Source organism: Aspergillus ambiguus (genome assembly GCF_047715705.1).
Source record: "Aspergillus ambiguus strain CBS 117.58 unplaced genomic scaffold BDV59scaffold_9, whole genome shotgun sequence".
Lineage (NCBI taxonomy): Eukaryota > Fungi > Ascomycota > Eurotiomycetes > Eurotiales > Aspergillaceae > Aspergillus > Aspergillus ambiguus.
This window is the reverse complement of record NW_027395522.1, coordinates 728367-744896: the sequence shown is the minus strand read 5'-3', so window position 1 is coordinate 744896 and position 16530 is coordinate 728367. Positions and strand designations below refer to the sequence as shown.

At 50.0% G+C, this 16530-nt stretch overlaps 7 protein-coding genes across 7 annotated transcripts; 4 read left to right on the top strand and 3 right to left on the bottom strand.

Moving 5' to 3' along the window:
• Nucleotides 1–204: 204 nt before the first annotated feature.
• On the top strand, nucleotides 205–1855 carry BDV59DRAFT_212179 (uncharacterized protein; the record flags this gene model as incomplete). The annotated part of the gene is made up of 2 exons (XM_073695974.1): nucleotides 205–294; nucleotides 362–1855. The coding sequence occupies 2 exons, from the start codon at nucleotides 205–207 to the stop codon at nucleotides 1853–1855; spliced, it is 1584 nt and encodes a 527-aa protein (XP_073549702.1).
• Nucleotides 1856–2372: 517 nt separating this feature from the next.
• On the top strand, nucleotides 2373–4682 carry bxlB (putative beta-xylosidase; the record flags this gene model as incomplete). The annotated part of the gene is made up of 1 exon (XM_073693645.1): nucleotides 2373–4682. The coding sequence occupies one exon, from the start codon at nucleotides 2373–2375 to the stop codon at nucleotides 4680–4682; it is 2310 nt and encodes a 769-aa protein (XP_073549701.1).
• Nucleotides 4683–4888: 206 nt separating this feature from the next.
• Nucleotides 4889–6087, bottom strand: BDV59DRAFT_200714 (alcohol dehydrogenase family protein; the record flags this gene model as incomplete). The annotated part of the gene is made up of 4 exons (XM_073693644.1): nucleotides 4889–4991; nucleotides 5041–5092; nucleotides 5143–5921; nucleotides 5969–6087. The coding sequence occupies 4 exons, from the start codon at nucleotides 6085–6087 to the stop codon at nucleotides 4889–4891; spliced, it is 1053 nt and encodes a 350-aa protein (XP_073549700.1).
• A 1104-nt stretch (nucleotides 6088–7191) lies between these two features.
• Nucleotides 7192–8997, top strand: BDV59DRAFT_175291 (acyl-CoA dehydrogenase family protein). The gene is made up of 4 exons (XM_073689236.1): nucleotides 7192–7641; nucleotides 7706–7953; nucleotides 8010–8617; nucleotides 8667–8997. The coding sequence occupies exons 1-4, from the start codon at nucleotides 7309–7311 to the stop codon at nucleotides 8795–8797; spliced, it is 1320 nt and encodes a 439-aa protein (XP_073549699.1). The 5' UTR covers nucleotides 7192–7308; the 3' UTR covers nucleotides 8798–8997.
• A 357-nt stretch (nucleotides 8998–9354) lies between these two features.
• Nucleotides 9355–11664, bottom strand: BDV59DRAFT_212175 (putative serine/threonine-protein kinase). The gene is made up of 6 exons (XM_073695973.1): nucleotides 11120–11664; nucleotides 10701–11041; nucleotides 10292–10641; nucleotides 10182–10210; nucleotides 9965–10134; nucleotides 9355–9911 (listed from the first exon to the last, which is right to left on the bottom strand). The coding sequence occupies exons 1-6, from the start codon at nucleotides 11380–11382 to the stop codon at nucleotides 9730–9732; spliced, it is 1335 nt and encodes a 444-aa protein (XP_073549698.1). The 5' UTR covers nucleotides 11383–11664; the 3' UTR covers nucleotides 9355–9729.
• A 720-nt stretch (nucleotides 11665–12384) lies between these two features.
• Nucleotides 12385–14320, top strand: BDV59DRAFT_175287 (nucleobase cation symporter-1 family protein). The gene is made up of 7 exons (XM_073689235.1): nucleotides 12385–12576; nucleotides 12632–12731; nucleotides 12780–12865; nucleotides 12916–13203; nucleotides 13256–13375; nucleotides 13427–13796; nucleotides 13843–14320. The coding sequence occupies exons 1-7, from the start codon at nucleotides 12402–12404 to the stop codon at nucleotides 14270–14272; spliced, it is 1569 nt and encodes a 522-aa protein (XP_073549697.1). The 5' UTR covers nucleotides 12385–12401; the 3' UTR covers nucleotides 14273–14320.
• Nucleotides 14321–14357: 37 nt separating this feature from the next.
• On the bottom strand, nucleotides 14358–16436 carry BDV59DRAFT_175285 (carbon-nitrogen hydrolase). Its single transcript, XM_073689234.1, has one exon. It carries the CDS (start codon nucleotides 16261–16263, stop codon nucleotides 14461–14463), a length of 1803 nt encoding a protein of 600 aa, XP_073549696.1. The 5' UTR covers nucleotides 16264–16436; the 3' UTR covers nucleotides 14358–14460.
• Nucleotides 16437–16530: the final 94 nt, after the last annotated feature.

The following is a 16530-nucleotide window of genomic DNA, read 5'->3' as shown; positions in this document are numbered from 1 at the left end:
GCGACAGGGGATTGTCTCTATCGGGTGGATGCTTTGCTGATCCTCGGCACTGACGCCGGTTGACGTGATTCCTTCGGGTAGAGGAGAATAGATCCAAGCAGGCCGGGGGGTTGATCACGATGTTATATATCCAACAAATCGTCAACCGCGATGGGGTGATTAGCACGGAACTCGGTGAGCAGCAACTGAGGTTGGTTTGCGACGATGTATCTCAAGGGTCTCTTCTGTCTGATGGCAGCGACTACGGTCGCATTGCCCGCCATGGACTCCAGCCAAGCCTACGAGAAACGGGGTGTATGAAGATACCCTTCCAGGCTATATCACTTTCTCTTATATTGGGATACAGCTGACATCTCAACAGGGGCCCCTTCCGATCCCTGGCCTCCAAATCCCAATCGGAGAGAAATTCATCGGCAGCGCCGCCGCTGCAAAGCCCTTGGATGCCAAGCATATTTATCGGCCCGAGGCATTCAATATGCACCAGGATGGAGGCAATACAGGAACTATCGACTATGCAGGTCCCCTGGGAAGGAACCTGGAATTGACGACCGCTTTGGAATCGTTGCATATCATGTTGTGGACCCGGAGTGGGCAGCTGGTTGCCGGGTATACTAAGATCGGATTGAGTGGACTGCAATGGGGCCTAGTCGCGGTGGATGATGAGACGCTGGAGATCCAGGCAGAGTGGTATCCCGAAAGAGAGGGTCAGACCTTGAATGTGGCCTACATGGAGCTTCTCTTGGACACGAATGAGATTGTTGTGACGTCCAAGGAAGGCCAGATTTACGTGGTCCAGCTGACGACTGACGGAGGTATTAGCCTGGATCTCACCAGGATGGAAAACATGACTTCAATCCTGGGCCCTGGGGAGCTTCTGATGAATGCTATGTATGATACCCAGCAGAATCTCTGGTTCAGCAGTGGCGGCCTTCGTGCGCAAGGTGGCCACGGGGACCCTCAGCAGAACACCAGCACATTCGGATACATTGAGCCGGATGGAACCATCCACGCCCAGCATTTCCAGAACCAGATGGTCGAGAACGGCATTGCTATCAGTGGAACAACCGTTTTTGCCGTCACCGGCCCGTCTGGAGATGTGGCTGGTGCGAACGCACACGGCTACTTCTACGTGTTTGGTCCCGGTGAAGGCGACTCCATCACCACACTATGGAGTATCCCTTACGATGCGGGCGATGTACAGAAGCCGGGATCCTACGCACGGGGATCCGGTGCCACACCTGCTTTGCTTGGAGACCAGTATGTTGCTATCACGGACAATGCCATGGGTCAGGTCAACCTGGTCATTTATCATCAGGAGAAACAGGCAGATGCTCCCCAGACGGTTTGCGAGCTTCCAGTTTTCCAGCCTGGCAAGAGTAACATCGACATTGCTCCGTTAGTGCATCAGCAGGGTGATACATACGAGGTATTTTTGTGCAACGACTACAATGCACCCCCATTGTACTATGTGGATACCGGCCTCAATGGGGATTTCAACAACCTGACCCAGATGGAGCCTGGTATCATCAAGATTAACGTCGCCGCTGACGGCAGTGGATGTGCAGTTGCCTGGGAGATCCCCGACCTTCGAATTCAGTCTGTCCCCGTTCTAAGCACGAAGACTGGCCTGGTGTATGGCTACACGCAGAACGTGGAACCGACCAAGTATGGCCAGTACACTTGGTATGTTGTTGCTGTGGATTGGGAGACCGGAAAGGAGGTCTGGCGGCTGCGGACCGGAGCCGGCGGTACGTATAATGATGACTACCAGCCAGGAGCGATAGGACCGGATGGTAGTTTCTATCAGAATGTTATTGGGGGAGTTGTTAGGGTGAAGGATGGGTCGGATGAGTGATTTGGCTAAATCAATGCCGACGGTAGGAGGTTGAGTGGAGTAACCAACATTCCCCTTACGTGGATCTGTCATTCTTACTCGCTAGAATTAACCGATACATGATAATAATGATTACATTGCAGCAAGATCAACAGGTACTGTCCATGACGGCATCCCAGTAGGTACGTATGTTTGCACTGGATTTCGAAATCCTGATCTGCACGCCATCCCCGCATCAAGCCGGTTCAGCCTAATACAACCCCTGTAGCTCGACTGACAATTGGTTCGATTGGGGCAATCCGACATGGTGAAATGCCTTTTAACATGAAATGCCTTTTAACAGAGGAAGACCACCGGTCGTTTCATGAAAATGTATTATTTCTCCGCACTCCACCGGAGCAGAGGCTTTTCTGGCTGAATATGTGCAGATCCCAATCGGATGGCTATCATGGTGACTGATTTAAAAGGTCGTTTGGTGGCAACTGCTCCTTCACGAAAAGGACAATATCCTTTCGAATGAACGTTATCTCCTTCTAACATGCGTCGTGTCGTGGGTACTCTGGGCTTAGTCGCGTCCGTGACGCACCTAGTTCTCGCGCAAAGTCCCTTCCCGGACTGCGAAGCTGGGCCGCTAAGCAAAAATGCAGTGTGTGACACAGCTCTGGATCCAGTCTCTCGAGCTGCCGCCCTTGTGGCAGCGATGACACTGGAGGAGAAGATAAATAACACGCAGTATGAGGCTCCGGGAGTGCCGCGCCTGGGATTGCCGGCTTACAACTGGTGGAGCGAAGCGTTGCATGGGGTGGCGGGATCCCCAGGAGTCCATTTCTCGGACAGTGGCAACTTCAGTTATGCTACATCATTTCCAAGCCCGATTGTGCTAGGCGCCACATTTGATGATGATCTGGTGAAGCGAATCGCAACGGTCGTCGGAACCGAGGGTAGAGCCTATGGTAATGCCGGACATGCAGGATTGGATTACTGGACACCGAACATCAATCCCTACCGTGATCCAAGATGGGGCCGCGGCCAGGAGACTCCTGGAGAGGACCCGTTTCATACGTCGCAGTATGTCTATCATTTAATAGACGGGCTCCAAGGTGGCATCGGCCCGGAGAACCCTCGGATAGTTGCAACCTGCAAGCACTTTGCGGGATATGATTTGGAAGACTGGGAGGGGAACGAGCGATACGCTTTCAATGCGGTCATTTCTGATCAAGATCTGGCAGAATATTATCTGCCCCCTTTCAAGACGTGCACACGGGATGCAAAAGTCGACGCGGTGATGTGTAGCTACAATGCAGTCAATGGTATCCCTACGTGCGCTGACCCATGGTTGCTGCAAACCCTTCTTCGTGACCATTGGCAGTGGGAGGATGTCGGTCACTGGGTGACGAGCGATTGTGGTGCCATCGACAATATCTATAAGGATCATCGCTATGTCAGCGATGGTGCCCACGCCGCCGCTGTTGCGCTGAATGCCGGTACTGATCTTGATTGTGGGACGGTCTTCCCACAGTTTCTTGGATCCGCCACCATGCAAGGACTACTAGGAAATGGTACCCTGGATCGTGCATTGACGCGTTTGTACTCCTCCCTGGTAAAGCTGGGATATTTCGACCCAGCGGATGATCAGCCGTACCGTTCAATTGGCTGGGATGATGTCTCTACTCCTTATGCAGAGCGATTGGCCCATACGGCAGCGGTGGAGGGCATTGTGCTCCTTAAGAACGATGGCACTCTTCCGTTGAAAAGAAACGGTACCGTCGCAATTGTTGGACCCTATGCGAACGCCACAAAACAAATGCAGGGGAATTATGAAGGAACCGCCCCATATATCCGAACAATGTTGTGGGGGGCATCCCAACACGGGTACAATGCCAGGTTTGCCCCCGGCACCGGTATCGACTCGAATAGCTCGTCAGGATTCGGACAAGCACTCGATGTTGCTCGGAGTTCTGACATTATAATCTATGCTGGAGGTATTGACAATGATGTGGAAGCAGAGGCTCATGATCGCGAAAGCATCGCATGGCCTGGGAACCAGCTCGATCTGATTGAACAGCTATCTGAATTGAAGAAGCCCCTTGTTGTCGTTCAATTCGGAGGTGGCCAGGTGGATGATTCCTCCATCCTGTCGAACAGTGGAGTCAATGGACTGCTGTGGGCGGGCTATCCTAGCCAGGCTGGAGGAGCTGCTGTCTTTGACATCTTGACAGGCAAGACTGCACCCGCAGGGCGTCTTCCAGTCACGCAATATCCGGCAGACTATGTGGACCTGGTCCCGATGACCGACATGAATCTGCGACCTGGTCCCAAGACCCCGGGAAGAACTTATCGTTGGTATGATAAGGCCGTTCTTCCATTTGGATATGGGAACCATTATACCACTTTCGATGTCTCGTGGAAATCGAAGAAGTATGGACCGTACAACACTGCGTCTATGATGCGTCAACTTTCTGGTGCGAGCATCGCCGAGAATACTACCTTCGAGACCTTCTCCCTCCGAATTCACAATACAGGAAAGGTCACTTCAGATTATGTGGCTCTCGTCTTCTTAACAACTACCGACGCCGGCCCCAAGCCATACCCGATCAAGACCCTAGTTGGATACCAGCGTGTAAAGGCGATCCGACCCGGAGAGATCAAGTTTGCCGATATTAGAGTTACCGTTGGCGCAGTAGCGAGAACATCAAACAATGGCGACATGGTACTTTACCCTGGACAGTACCAGCTGCAGGTTGATGTTGGGAAGAGCTACCCCACTGCGAATTTCGCAATAACAGGAAAGGAAGTTGTGCTCGATCATTTCCCCCGGCCAGGTCAGAATGGTACAGAGCATAAATAGGAGAGAGGTTCTACAACGAGTTAAGATGCGCCTGGAATTAAAAGGAAACTCTTCTGAGATAGCTTGCTAGAAGTAATACAGTTGATTCAGTACTAAGCGACATCACACATGCCTCGTGCCGGTAGCCGTAGATCTGGTACTTCTCACAGATGCAGTATTCTTGGAGATCTGGCGTATCATATGCGACACATAGCACAGTCAACCACTCACTTGCCCGGTTCAAAGATAATCTTCTGTGACTTCATCTGGTTGAAATCATCGTACGCCTGGACTGCCTGAGATAATGGCCGAATATCCTGGACCATAAAGCTACATGCTGTCAGTTCCTGCTTCTCGTGGTGCGAATAACTAGACTTACTCCAGCGTGTCCTGCTTCTTGACCAGCAATTCAAGCGCATCTTCAAAAATACCTGGAATACATTGTTAGTCGATGAAGTTTGAATTTCTGGAGAGTACATACTGCGAACTGGACAGCGTCCCATCTGAAGCTGGAGATTCTTCCCATAAGCTTCATTGCCCCCGATGGGAATCTCAGCGTTATGAACCCCAACGCTGGAAATGCGACCCCATGGACGCATAATGTCGAATGCCATACGCAGGGCATCGCTGTGCCCGACCACTTCGATCGCGACATCTGCGCCACGCCCCTCTGTCAACTCCTTCACCCGTTTCCGAAGCCCTTCAGCATCGGTCTGGAAATTCCAAGGCTCCGCACCCAGTCTTTTCGCCAGATCCAGCCGTGAAGATACACTATCAACGGCGATAAGATGTTTTGGTTTGTACTCTAAGGCACTAACAAGAGCACAAATGCCCACGGGGCCGCATCCGAATAATACCACCGTACTCTCCTGGATTGTAGTCACATCCATTTCCTTGAAACCATTCCTTGCAGCAAAATACCCCGTAGGAAATATATCCGCCATCAGCACCAGTTTCTTCTCATCCACGGCTGCAGGGGCGACGACTAGTGTGGAATCCGCGTTTGGTACCCGTACGTACTCGGCTTGCCCTCCATCAAGGATGACAGTTCCGTAGAGCTTGCCCTTAGCACAGCGAGATGAGCACTTGCGACGACAGTAAAAACATTCCCCGCAGCTGAGCGTGAATGGAGAAACGACGCGATCGCCCTTGGCGAATTTCTTCACGTCCGCTCCAGTTTCGACAATTTCTCCGGTGAACTCATGGCCCATAACAAAGCCAGTCCCAGATGGTTGGTGCCCGCGGAATACATGTAATTCACTGATTTCCATTAGCTGGCACAATGGGACTTGAATAGATTTTCATACCTCCCACAGAGCGCTGTATACCGCACCTTGACCAACACTTCGGTGGGATCCTGGATCTGCGGAATGGGCCGCTCCTCCAGAGCAACTTGCAAGGGACCTTTGAAAACCACAGCCTGCATGTTGGATATATAGTCTGGGAGTTGATGATGGTTGTAGAACCTGTCAGATACGACAGAGCAGACATCTTTAAGTTCTCCCAGACCCCGCCTTTGAACCTCGGTTGTTGCGGGGCCCATAAGGAATGCCGTGGACAGCCAGGACAAACCTGGATATGTAACACATCAGGCTGAGATTTATCCATCGTCTTGTTCCCACAGTATGCTGGGCGCGGGTGTCGATGTTGCGAATATCATGGCCTTGTGCCCGTGACTTGGTATAGTTCATATCATCAACAAAGCGATCCCTCAGCATAAATATCTATTCAGCGGGATTGCTTGATATGTCGATCAAGAACCACCGTGAAAATGCATTTAAGCGATTCCATGCGGTCGGCCGTATCTTCATTTGGAGACTTCTGTTAGTTATCACTTTCGCAGAAGCGGTATTGATATGCTTGGTCTGGAATAGATGGGAAAAAAGGTGGCAAAAGAGGTGTGGTTGCGCAGAACGGGTTTAAATTGAACCCATACATCCAGAGCAGGATTGAACACATGGCCGGTATGTTCCAGGTTAGATCAATGAATTTCGTTCCACGGGCCGATGATACCTAGCCAGCAATTAGACGGCTTGTCCATACATATACCATCCCGAGAATCCAAAAGAACCAATCGTCTTCTAGACTTCCAGTGGCAGGAGTATAATCCTGTCCGGTACCAGAGATTACCTTAGTGCTAACCAAGCTCCGACCGATGCCGTACCGGGCAGCCAGATCGTTCATCGGCGGCGCAGGTAGAACGGATCTCGGTATGATCACAGAAGAAGATAGATAAAAATGGTCGGAAGAAAGCAGTTTTGGTCAAATGTGGCTCATATGACTCTAATCAACCCATAAGAAACCGCCTATATGCTACGTACAAACAAGGTCCTCATAAGAAGCCGGGCACATCAACGCCGTCTTTCTCCAACTTTTCTACGGAGTATGGGATCCCCATTATTTTTAATCGAAATTTTAATCAATATTACTGGCTCCACAATCCATGTGATTGGACGACAGCCCAATTATTGCCTCGGCCCGTCACCCTCGGTCCAAAAGTGGTTCATGCGGGGAGACACCATCACCAGCAGAGCTCCGTGCCTGTAGTCCATCACTTAATAAATACCATGATATAGCCTCAAGATTGCTGAGTGCTACCTTATATCCTCTGTCGTTCACTGCCACCCCGTCTGATCGAACAATCACCATGGCCACCAACGAAGCCAACCCGGTCCCCTTCTCCGAACCCCCGTACCTCCGCGGTCTCCCCTCCCCCTACTATTCCGATTCCCACCGCCAATTCCAGAAGCGCTGTCGCGCTTTCGTCTGGGAGCACCTTCTCAGCAATGCGCAGGAGTATGAGAAACAGGGAATGGTCCCTGACTCTGTCTTCCAGAAGTTTTGCGAACATAACATGCTGGTCCCCAACTTGCCTGCCCCTCTGCCTATCAATTGGTTGAAGCGCCTGGGCATCCATGATATTTTGGGAGTGAAGGTCGAGGACTGGGATTATCTACACACCGGAATCTACATGGACGAGGTAGGCCAATCTTTCAACCTCCCACGGACATTGTATCACCCCAGTGCCTGACTGTAGCCTCCAGATGGCCCGTTCCGGCCTTTCCAGCGCCGCTGGTATTAACCCCGGATTTTGCTACGGTCTTCCTCCAATCATCAAGTTTGGTAGCCCACAATTGCAGGAGCGCTACCTCCCCGACCTTCTCACTGGCAAGAAGCGCGCATGCATCGCTATCACCGAACCAGGTGCTGGCTCGGATGTTGCCAACATCACGACGACCGCTGTCAAGTCCCCCGACGGCAAGCATTACATTGTCAATGGCGAGAAGAAATGGTAAGCCTGTTTTGACATCAGCCAGCAAGTGGTATACGTCACTAATCAGGTAATAGGATCACCAACGGTATCTGGTCCGACTATGCGACCATGGCCGTCCGCACTGGCGGTCCTGGTGCCGCGGGCCTGTCCGTGCTGTTGGTCCCTCTGAAAGGGTATCCAGGAGTCAGCATGCGCCGTCTCACCGTATCTGGTCAGAAGACTGGTGGCACTACATATATCGAGCTGGACGACGTGAAGGTCCCGGTGGAGAACCTCATCGGTCGCGAGGGCGAGGGCATGCGCCTCATTATGACCAACTTCAACCACGAACGGCTTACCATTGCTGTCGGGGTGACTCGGCAAGCTCGTGTGGCTCTGGCAACAGCCTTCGCTTATTGCCTCAAGCGTGAGGCTTTCGGAAAGAGCCTGATGGATCAGCCTGTTGTGCGTCATCGTTTGGCAAAGGCTGGTGCGGAACTGGAGACCATGTGGGCTTTCATGGAGCAACTACTCTACCAGATGTGTCATCTCAGCAAGGAAGAAGCTGACCGTCAGCTGGGAGGCGTCACTGCCATGGCCAAGGCTAAGGCTGCCATGGTTCTGAACGAGTGTGCCCAGTGTGCGGTGCTTCTTTTCGGTGGTGCTGGCTTTACGCAAAGCGGACAGGGGGAATTGGTTGAAGGTATGCGAATTCGTTCCTCTCAATTGCATATCAATGCTGACTCATACAGCTATTTATCGGGAGGTTCCCGGTGCTCGTATCCCCGGTGGATCCGAAGATGTTCTGCTCGACTTGTCTGTGAGACAGCTGGTGAAACTTTACCAGGCGGAGGCGAAGAAACTGGGCAAGTCAAAGATTTAAAGCACAACAGCACGGTTGTATAGCTTTGTATATTCAATTTGCAGCAAGGATGGTCACAAGAGGTTTTAGTAGTGATTGATAGCATTATAGAAAGAATTCCCCCCCAAAGCGGATGCCCAGAATACTGCAGCTCAGTACTCTGGCATTCTCAGTGTCTCAACGTCCTGTGAAAATAAACAATGACGGAATTTCAACTCCTTATCTCCACATGACCTGATGAGCTGTCATTGGTCGGTATCCATCATCCTGAATTTCCGTAGCGTATCACCTTTCCAATCGATTCGACAAACACAGGATCATAGCTGGAGGTGAGACGGAGCATATACTATATTATGCCTTTTTCGGCAAGCCTTCTTCCCAAACATGCACTCCTCCGGCATGGTCTCAGCCACTGAGCCTTCTTCACCCTTGTTGATGCACACGCAGAATTGGATCCGTTCTCTGAGAGCATGTCGATAAGCGGTCTGCGTGAGAGATCATTTAGTAGCCGCCGGGGATGGTCAGAAATTCGCGAAGAGCAACCGGAAGAGAGACAGCACCTACGGCAAGGCTGGTGGCCTCGGTGGCGCCATTGATCGAGAATGTAGAATCTCTGGGCAAGCCATTGAAAATGAGGAGTTGTAGCGTGCCCATACTATTGGGTGGGCAGTAGACCATGGGTCGCAAGAATATAGAAATGATCGCCGGGGAAGACGAAACAAGGTATACATATAGACCATTACTCCTTCTTAAACTGTTATCACCTCAACATCATGCTCGCGAGCAGACAAATTCTCAACTGATGACTGCTCAACGAACATTGCAGCAAACCTTCACTGCATGCAAATATGTGCTAGCACATTCTGATCAGCAACGTAGACCTTGTACAATTAACCGGAGGCTTGCTACATCCCTGGACGTGCTTCATTATTCAAAGTGAACTGTACAGTTGATCAACGACCAAGTTTGAGGAACCGATGATCCATCAGTTCATGAGCTGTTTTTCTCTTCTCCGGGAGCCAATCAAGCATTTGCCGAACAAAAGATAAAAATGCTTCTCGATCTTCCTGTTCGAGGAATGGAGTTGTATCCTCTAATCTTCGAGACGGTATCAATCCATTATAGATGAATTCATCTAAAATAGTCAGTACGTCAGGTATTGCCGTATGGAATAGTTGATCAACCCACCTTCTGCGTCAAAGAATGGACCGTCAAAGAATTCTCGAGCATTACTGCACAGTTTGCCAGTATCATTTGCGACAGGCTGGGACCAGTTGTGCTCTGACATAGTCTTTGATTTCGCGAGCAATGCCTTGGGAGGTGGGCCAAGTAGAGCAATCATTTCTGCGAGATGTGACCTTGCGTCGTATTTGCCATCTGCATCATATCATGTACCTGTTGGAACAACTCCTGGCTCCCAAGGATATTCCACAACTTGCCGAACAGGATTGTTAGCATCAAGGTCAAAACACTGATTGTAACCAACAGGGAAATGAATAGTCGCAGGGTACTTACCAACACACCAAAGTTCCAAATATCCGCTTTGAAATCCCAACCGCAGCCAAGGATTATCTCTGGAGCACGGTAAAAGTCTGGTTGGATAGGATAAATGCCAAGTTGCTTTCCTACCACCTCATCTCGAGTATCCGACTTGTCGAGTCTTGTTGCGAGCCCGAAATCGGCTATTTTGGGAATCACATACTTCATATCTCGCCCGTTAAGAGCACCAAAATCGTTATGGCAGCGGTAGATAGTTCGACCACTCTTGCCGTCAATGTTATATTGCATTTGCTGTTGTCGTTTTATGAGGTTTATAAGAATATTTTCGTTTTCGAAGCTCATGAGGATGTTACCTAGCTTCAGATCTAAAAGGTTGATTAGGTATTTATATTTCATGCAGAGGTAATTTGCGAAAACAACTTACCACTATGAACAACTTTGCACTCTGAGTGAAGATAATCAAGACCAGCAAGGAGAAAGTAGATGTAGGCTTTCGCAATGGGTAAGGGAATCTTGCGATCAACAAAACGCCTCTGAAAAATCCAGATAGGCTCTCTCATTGGTTCGTACACGAGGCACATGTGCTTTCCTTCCGGGCCAGTTACTTCGATGCCATCTAGACATGTTCGTAGGATCACGCGGCCACGGCGTTCTGGACTTTGCTGTGTGATATGGCTTTCAATCTCCTTTTCGTGTCGAGCATCATCAGCATTGTTACTGTTAATTATTTTGAGGGCCACAGTTCGCTCAGATTGCCATCTAAGTCTTAATTGGGCAGACCATGGTCAGTTTGTCTGTAGTCAAATGAAGCATGAAAGCACATTTACGGACGCGGGTAGCTACCTTGATATATCTCGGGCGAGCCATACAGTAGATTGTGATCCCCAGCCAATTTTGACAAGTAGTTGAAACCTCTCTGCCAGTACCTCCCCAGGATTTGCTGGGTAAAAACTTGCCGAATTGTAGCCTGGGCAGAGCTCCTCGTCGACAGGTTCCTGCTGAGGAATTGGAGGCTTCGCGGTAGGCGGCCCTCGCCGGAGCGACTTTTTGGCAAAGGTGAATATAGTACGTCGCGATGTCAAGGTCAGCCACCGAAGAGGTAACATTACTTCATCCGAGCGTCATTGGAATGCCCTGGGAATGATCGAGTAGTGAGGGAATTGCAGGAAAGCTGAACTCGAAGTTGGACTTGAAAGCTAATCTGGATCGACGGTGGATTGGGCTCCAAACGGCGTGCATATGATACTCGTTCTGATTACACACAAGTCAAGGGGTAAACATGCGGATTGAGATGAATTTCGAGGTGGTGCGTTTCGGGGGTTGGGGGTGGGAGAGACGCGGGAGAAAGAAAATAAGTTACACCAGAGGCAAAAGAACTGTGCTACAGGTTAATGGTGAGGGGAAAGAACAAGGTGCGATGTACCAACGTTGCACTCGTCAGAGAACATTGGGGTGATGGTCCTGGCCGGCTAAACTAACCGTATAGAAATGTTTGGTCGAGGACGGTGTTACCGGACGGCGTACGCAGCAACCGTGCCGAAAGCGGGAAAACTAACCCGAACGGGGAATTCTCAGGTGCTCGCATTACAAGTGAAATAGATAGCACTTAGAGAATGACCGGTTTTTTCCTGTTCTCAATGGTGAGGCTGTTCTTGCAGATCTGGATTCTGATGTTAGTAGACTCAATAAACGACTGTGGCAATGGTAGCATCTATCTACTCATCGTTTGTTGGCTATATATTGCGGTACAGTCTCAGTCAAGTTGTTAGGGAGAGATCTACTAGATGTTAAAACCTTAAACCCTGGCCCAAGATAATATGCTTCCTATTAGCATTTAGGTTTGTATAGGTCCTAAAAGCCTCCCAGGCATGGAATGGCGGAATTTGAAAAGATAGAGAAATCCCATCTCCTCCAACAAGGCAACTTCCTACTGGAATTATGTGGGGATAACGGGCCAGACTCCTGTCGGCCGATCAGGAGGTCTTATCAGGCCAAGGATGGGCGATACAAACCCCGGCTAGCATGGATATGTTTCCGTGGCGTTGATAAGATACTCGCAGATGATGAGAGATAAAAAGGACATCAACTGCAGGTGTGTTAGCTCCATTCACTCCACCTTTTTATTATGGAACTTCGGAAACGATTGCAGGTGAAAGCAGGAGATGCTTCGCTATCGCGTGGCATAGGGTCCAATGCAGACCTGGATCCAGTGCCACAGGGTTCGCCCGAGCGGACTTGGAGATGGCCATCCTTGACGGGTTTCTGGATTGCCGAGGCATTTAGCATCAGCATGTACCAAGGTTGGTAATTCATGTTCTTAGCTACTTCATAATGACTAACCTGCTCCGCTTTCAGTAACTTCCACATCAGTCAGTAAAGGGCTGAATGCTGGCCTCGCGATTGCTGCCGTGATCATCGGACATATCCTAGTCTGCGTCCCCGTGATTCTGGATGGGTATGCTATGTATAACCTCGACTATGTAATATAGACTGATTTTGTCAGTTATGTGGGCGGCATCTACGGCGTGAATTTCCCCATTCTGACCCGAGCGAGCTATGGTTTACGGGGCAGTCTGTTCGCGGTATTTGGTAGGCCTCGATTCTTTCTCCTGATCGTCCATAAATGCTAATCCCCCAAGTCCGCGGTATTGTCGCCATTATCTGGTTCGGTACACAGACCTATCAGGCTGGCCAATGTGTTGCCGTCATGATCATCGCGATATGGCCGTCATTCCAGTATTTTCCCAACAAATTACCCGGCAGTACTCCAGCAACCTCGTCGGAGCTTCTCTGCTTCTTCCTCGCCATTATTATACAACTTCCCCTGTTGTACATGAAAGTTTCCAGTTTGCGTTATCTCTTTATAGTTAAGATGTGTATCATGCCAATTTTCGGCATAATTCTGTTCAGCTGGGCCGTGGCCGCTGGTACGTATCAATTTATGCCAAGTTATATTCTGTCGAGGCGCTGACAATTTAGCCCACGGATTCGGTCCCATATTTTCGAAGCCAAGCGCTATTAGCGACGGTACTCCAGTGGTAGTGGTCTTCTTCCAGTGTATCACAAGCACTATCGGGCCCAAGGCGACTCTAGCTCTCAGTAAGTGTCACCGCTAGAAGAGGCATTTGGCCCATTTCATAACACGTATAGATATGCCTGACTTTACTCGATACGCCAAGAAGCCGCGGGAAATTTTTTGGACGCAACCGGTTGGGCTGGTTATACTGGTGTCCCTCTGTGGTGTCCTGGGAGCTACTGTCACTAGTGCCGCCGAAATTATCTATGATAAGAGAACATGGAACCCCCTGGAAGTTGCTCTTCTCTGGGATAATAGAGCGGCCCAGTTTTTCACCGCATTTTGCTGGTTTCTCGCGTGTGTGGGGACCAACATCTCAGCAAACAGTGTTTCATTTTCAAACGATATCTCACTATGGTTTCCGAAGTACATCGATACGCGACGAGGGGCATTCATTTGCGCCTTTTTGAGTATTCTTTCGATGCCATGGTATATTCAGAACTCGTACGTGGCCCATCTTTCCAGCTATATCAGTTGATAACAATCCCAGAGCCGCTTCGTTTTCGTCATTTCTCGGAGGCTATTCCCTATTCCTCGGGTCATTGACCGGAGTTATTATCACTGACTACTGGGTCTGTCGGAAACGCAAGCTCAGAGTACGATCACTATATGAACACGGCACGCATAGTTTCACTGCTGGATTCAATGTACGCGCATTTCTCGCGTTTATCTGTGGCATCGTCCCGAACATGCCGGGACTGGCCGCCGTATGTGGCCAGGGCGGGATACAGATGGGTGCAAGTTACTTGTACTCCCTTAGCTGGCTGGTTGGAATAGTAGTTTCTAGTGTGGTATACTGGTTGCTCTTCAAGATCAGCCCCTTCCCTGTGGATGAGCAGGAGGTGGAGGTGCTGGAAGGAGTGGAGCAGCCATTGGATAGCAAGTCTGTGCCTGTGTCAGTGAAGGAGGAATCCGTCTAAGGCGTTTCACGAAAACTACCGATTTATCTTTACTTCGTCATAATTGCAGCAGCCTACCCTGTAGTCGTTCGACAGTATGTATAAGGGAAGATTCATCCTCTCAAATTATTTCTAGTCATTCCCGTGAAGAAATGCGGCTCCGGGAACATGCTGCAGCAGCTCTTCTCATACCAACATACACTTTGAATTTATACATATTCTTGCTTGCGGGCGACTCTGGTAACACGAGAACTTGTGTAGACACCTTTCTTCGCGGTGCGACAGCCAGTTCGGAGAATACCGACCAGGTGATGAACGCCGGCGATAACACCATCAATCACCTGAATGTCATTTCCCACGGCGGCCTCTACTGCAGACTTCAACATCGTCATGCCAGCGCAGCCGAGAGTCAGCGTATCGGCTCCTTCATTCACAAGCTCACAGGCCACGCGGCACATATTTTTTATCACCACCTCCTCATCTTTGCCGTCAAGCTCAAGCACACCTAGACCACAGCTCTTGACACCGACACAGAAATTATCAAGACCATAATTTCGAACCGCATCAGTATGCATAACCTGCGACCGTTGAGATGTTGCCATAATACCAAAGCGGTTCCCTACCATTCTCGCAGTATACAAGCTTGCTTCCATAATCCCGATCACCGGAGCCGTCAACTCCTCCCTCAACGCCCGGGTCAATGGATGATCGCTGTAGCAGGCAATAAGGAAGGCGTCATATCGGTCAGAAAGAGGAATAATATCCCGTGCAGCGGCAGCCGCACTCAACACTCCATCCAAGTGACCCTCGACGGCTGTTGGGGCTGGAGCCGAGGCAGTGAATCCGTGAACTTCCACATCGGCCGGTAGAGTAGACGTCACCATCTTCAAGCATTTGTCGGTCATGAAATTCGATGAGTTGGGATTGACTAGAAGGATCCGATACTTTCTGTGCAGAGGGACTGAGCTGTGGGCGTCGTTGGAACGTTCACCAAGCACCGCATATTCAGGTCCTGTCTTCGACGGAGGTTCGATAACACCAGTCTGTGAAACAATCCGTCCGTAATGCTCGACTCGACGATGACGAGCAAAGTCAAAGGTTCTCTGTTTTCCCGGACGGCAGAGAAGCAGGTCACAGTCGGCAATGACAACCTCATCTGCAACCGTCTTGCTTTCTGCCAGGATTCGACCCTCCGGGTCGACAATCATGGATCCTGCGATTAATGGGTACTTTCCATCATCTAGACCGCAACGAGCCGCGGAAACGGAGAATGTGGCGTTCGTGTATGAATGGCACTGCATCACTAGGCGATGGTGAAAAAGTGACATCTCCTCCGCCTCCTTAGCATCCATATCAGCCGAAAGCCCCCAGAATTGCGGTGCAAATCCGTTCGTGTTGTATCCGCAAAGAACAACTTCGACGCCCTGTAACCCCAGGACCCGCCAACTTTCTGCCCACCGACGGTCATTGCAGATCATCATACCCATTATAGGGTCCATTTCACAGTCTGGAACAAGCCCGGGGACGCGAAAGGCCTTGAATCCCAGATTTCCAGGTTTGAAATACCGCTTTTCAAGTTGATTCACGGCAGTAGGGTCTGGTAAGGGCTCAGCATCCCCTGGGAGATGGATCTTACGGTATTTCGAAAGAATAGACCCTGTTGCTGCGTGGTAGTACACGCACGTGTTATAGTGCTCTCCATCATCTGTACTTTCGGCAAACCCGACACTTATATCAACATGTCGCTCATGGGCAAGGTCAAAAAGTGCCTTTGTGTTCGGATTAGTGCAGATGTCTCCATGTTCAAACCAAGCCTCCAGTTCTTTCTCATCCAGAATCAGGTATCGAGGAAAGAAAGTAGTAAAGCTAGTTTCAGGAAAGAGGACGACCTGTGCTCCCTTGTCGGCGGCCTCCTTCAATAATGCCAGCATGCGTTGAACAGTATCCTCTCGTTTATCCCACGAGTTGGTTGTGCCCATCTGAGCCGCAGCAATGCGGATTGTCCGTGCCATGTCTTGTATAAAAATGTGGTCTGAGAGAGAGGATGAGGGGAGCTTAAACTTGTCAACTATTAGAAGGCCGTAGGCTGGTCTATATTTATGAGAAATGTTATCGTGCCGGAGATATTTCCGACAACTGATCAGAATACAGAATCCTGATTGACCAACTATGAACTAATAGAAACTGGAGTCCTCGGTGATTCGGCCGTATCGCATCCTTTAGCGAGATTTGGTTATCTCTCAACCCGAGTCACGCGTCGTTCTTTATCGGGGTTGGCC

Excerpts from the sequence above, each read along its gene's own strand:
- BDV59DRAFT_175291 (XM_073689236.1), top strand. The coding sequence starts at position 7,309 with ATGGCCACCAACGAAGCCAACCCGGTCCCCTTCTCCGAACCCCCGTAC. Across the intron at positions 7,642-7,705 it reads CCGGAATCTACATGGACGAG|ATGGCCCGTTCCGGCCTTTC; the intron begins GTAGGCCAATCT and ends TGTAGCCTCCAG. Across the intron at positions 7,954-8,009 it reads GTCAATGGCGAGAAGAAATG|GATCACCAACGGTATCTGGT; the intron begins GTAAGCCTGTTT and ends ATCAGGTAATAG.
- BDV59DRAFT_212175 (XM_073695973.1), bottom strand. The coding sequence starts at position 11,382 with ATGTTACCTCTTCGGTGGCTGACCTTGACATCGCGACGTACTATATTC. Across the intron at positions 10,642-10,700 it reads GTGCAAAGTTGTTCATAGTG|ATCTGAAGCTAGGTAACATC; the intron begins GTAAGTTGTTTT and ends TCAACCTTTTAG. Across the intron at positions 9,912-9,964 it reads TCCATTCTTTGACGCAGAAG|ATGAATTCATCTATAATGGA; the intron begins GTGGGTTGATCA and ends TGACTATTTTAG.
- BDV59DRAFT_175287 (XM_073689235.1), top strand. The coding sequence starts at position 12,402 with ATGGAACTTCGGAAACGATTGCAGGTGAAAGCAGGAGATGCTTCGCTA. Across the intron at positions 12,732-12,779 it reads GTCCCCGTGATTCTGGATGG|TTATGTGGGCGGCATCTACG; the intron begins GTATGCTATGTA and ends TGATTTTGTCAG. Across the intron at positions 13,797-13,842 it reads CCATGGTATATTCAGAACTC|AGCCGCTTCGTTTTCGTCAT; the intron begins GTACGTGGCCCA and ends TAACAATCCCAG.
- BDV59DRAFT_175285 (XM_073689234.1), bottom strand. The coding sequence starts at position 16,263 with ATGGCACGGACAATCCGCATTGCTGCGGCTCAGATGGGCACAACCAAC.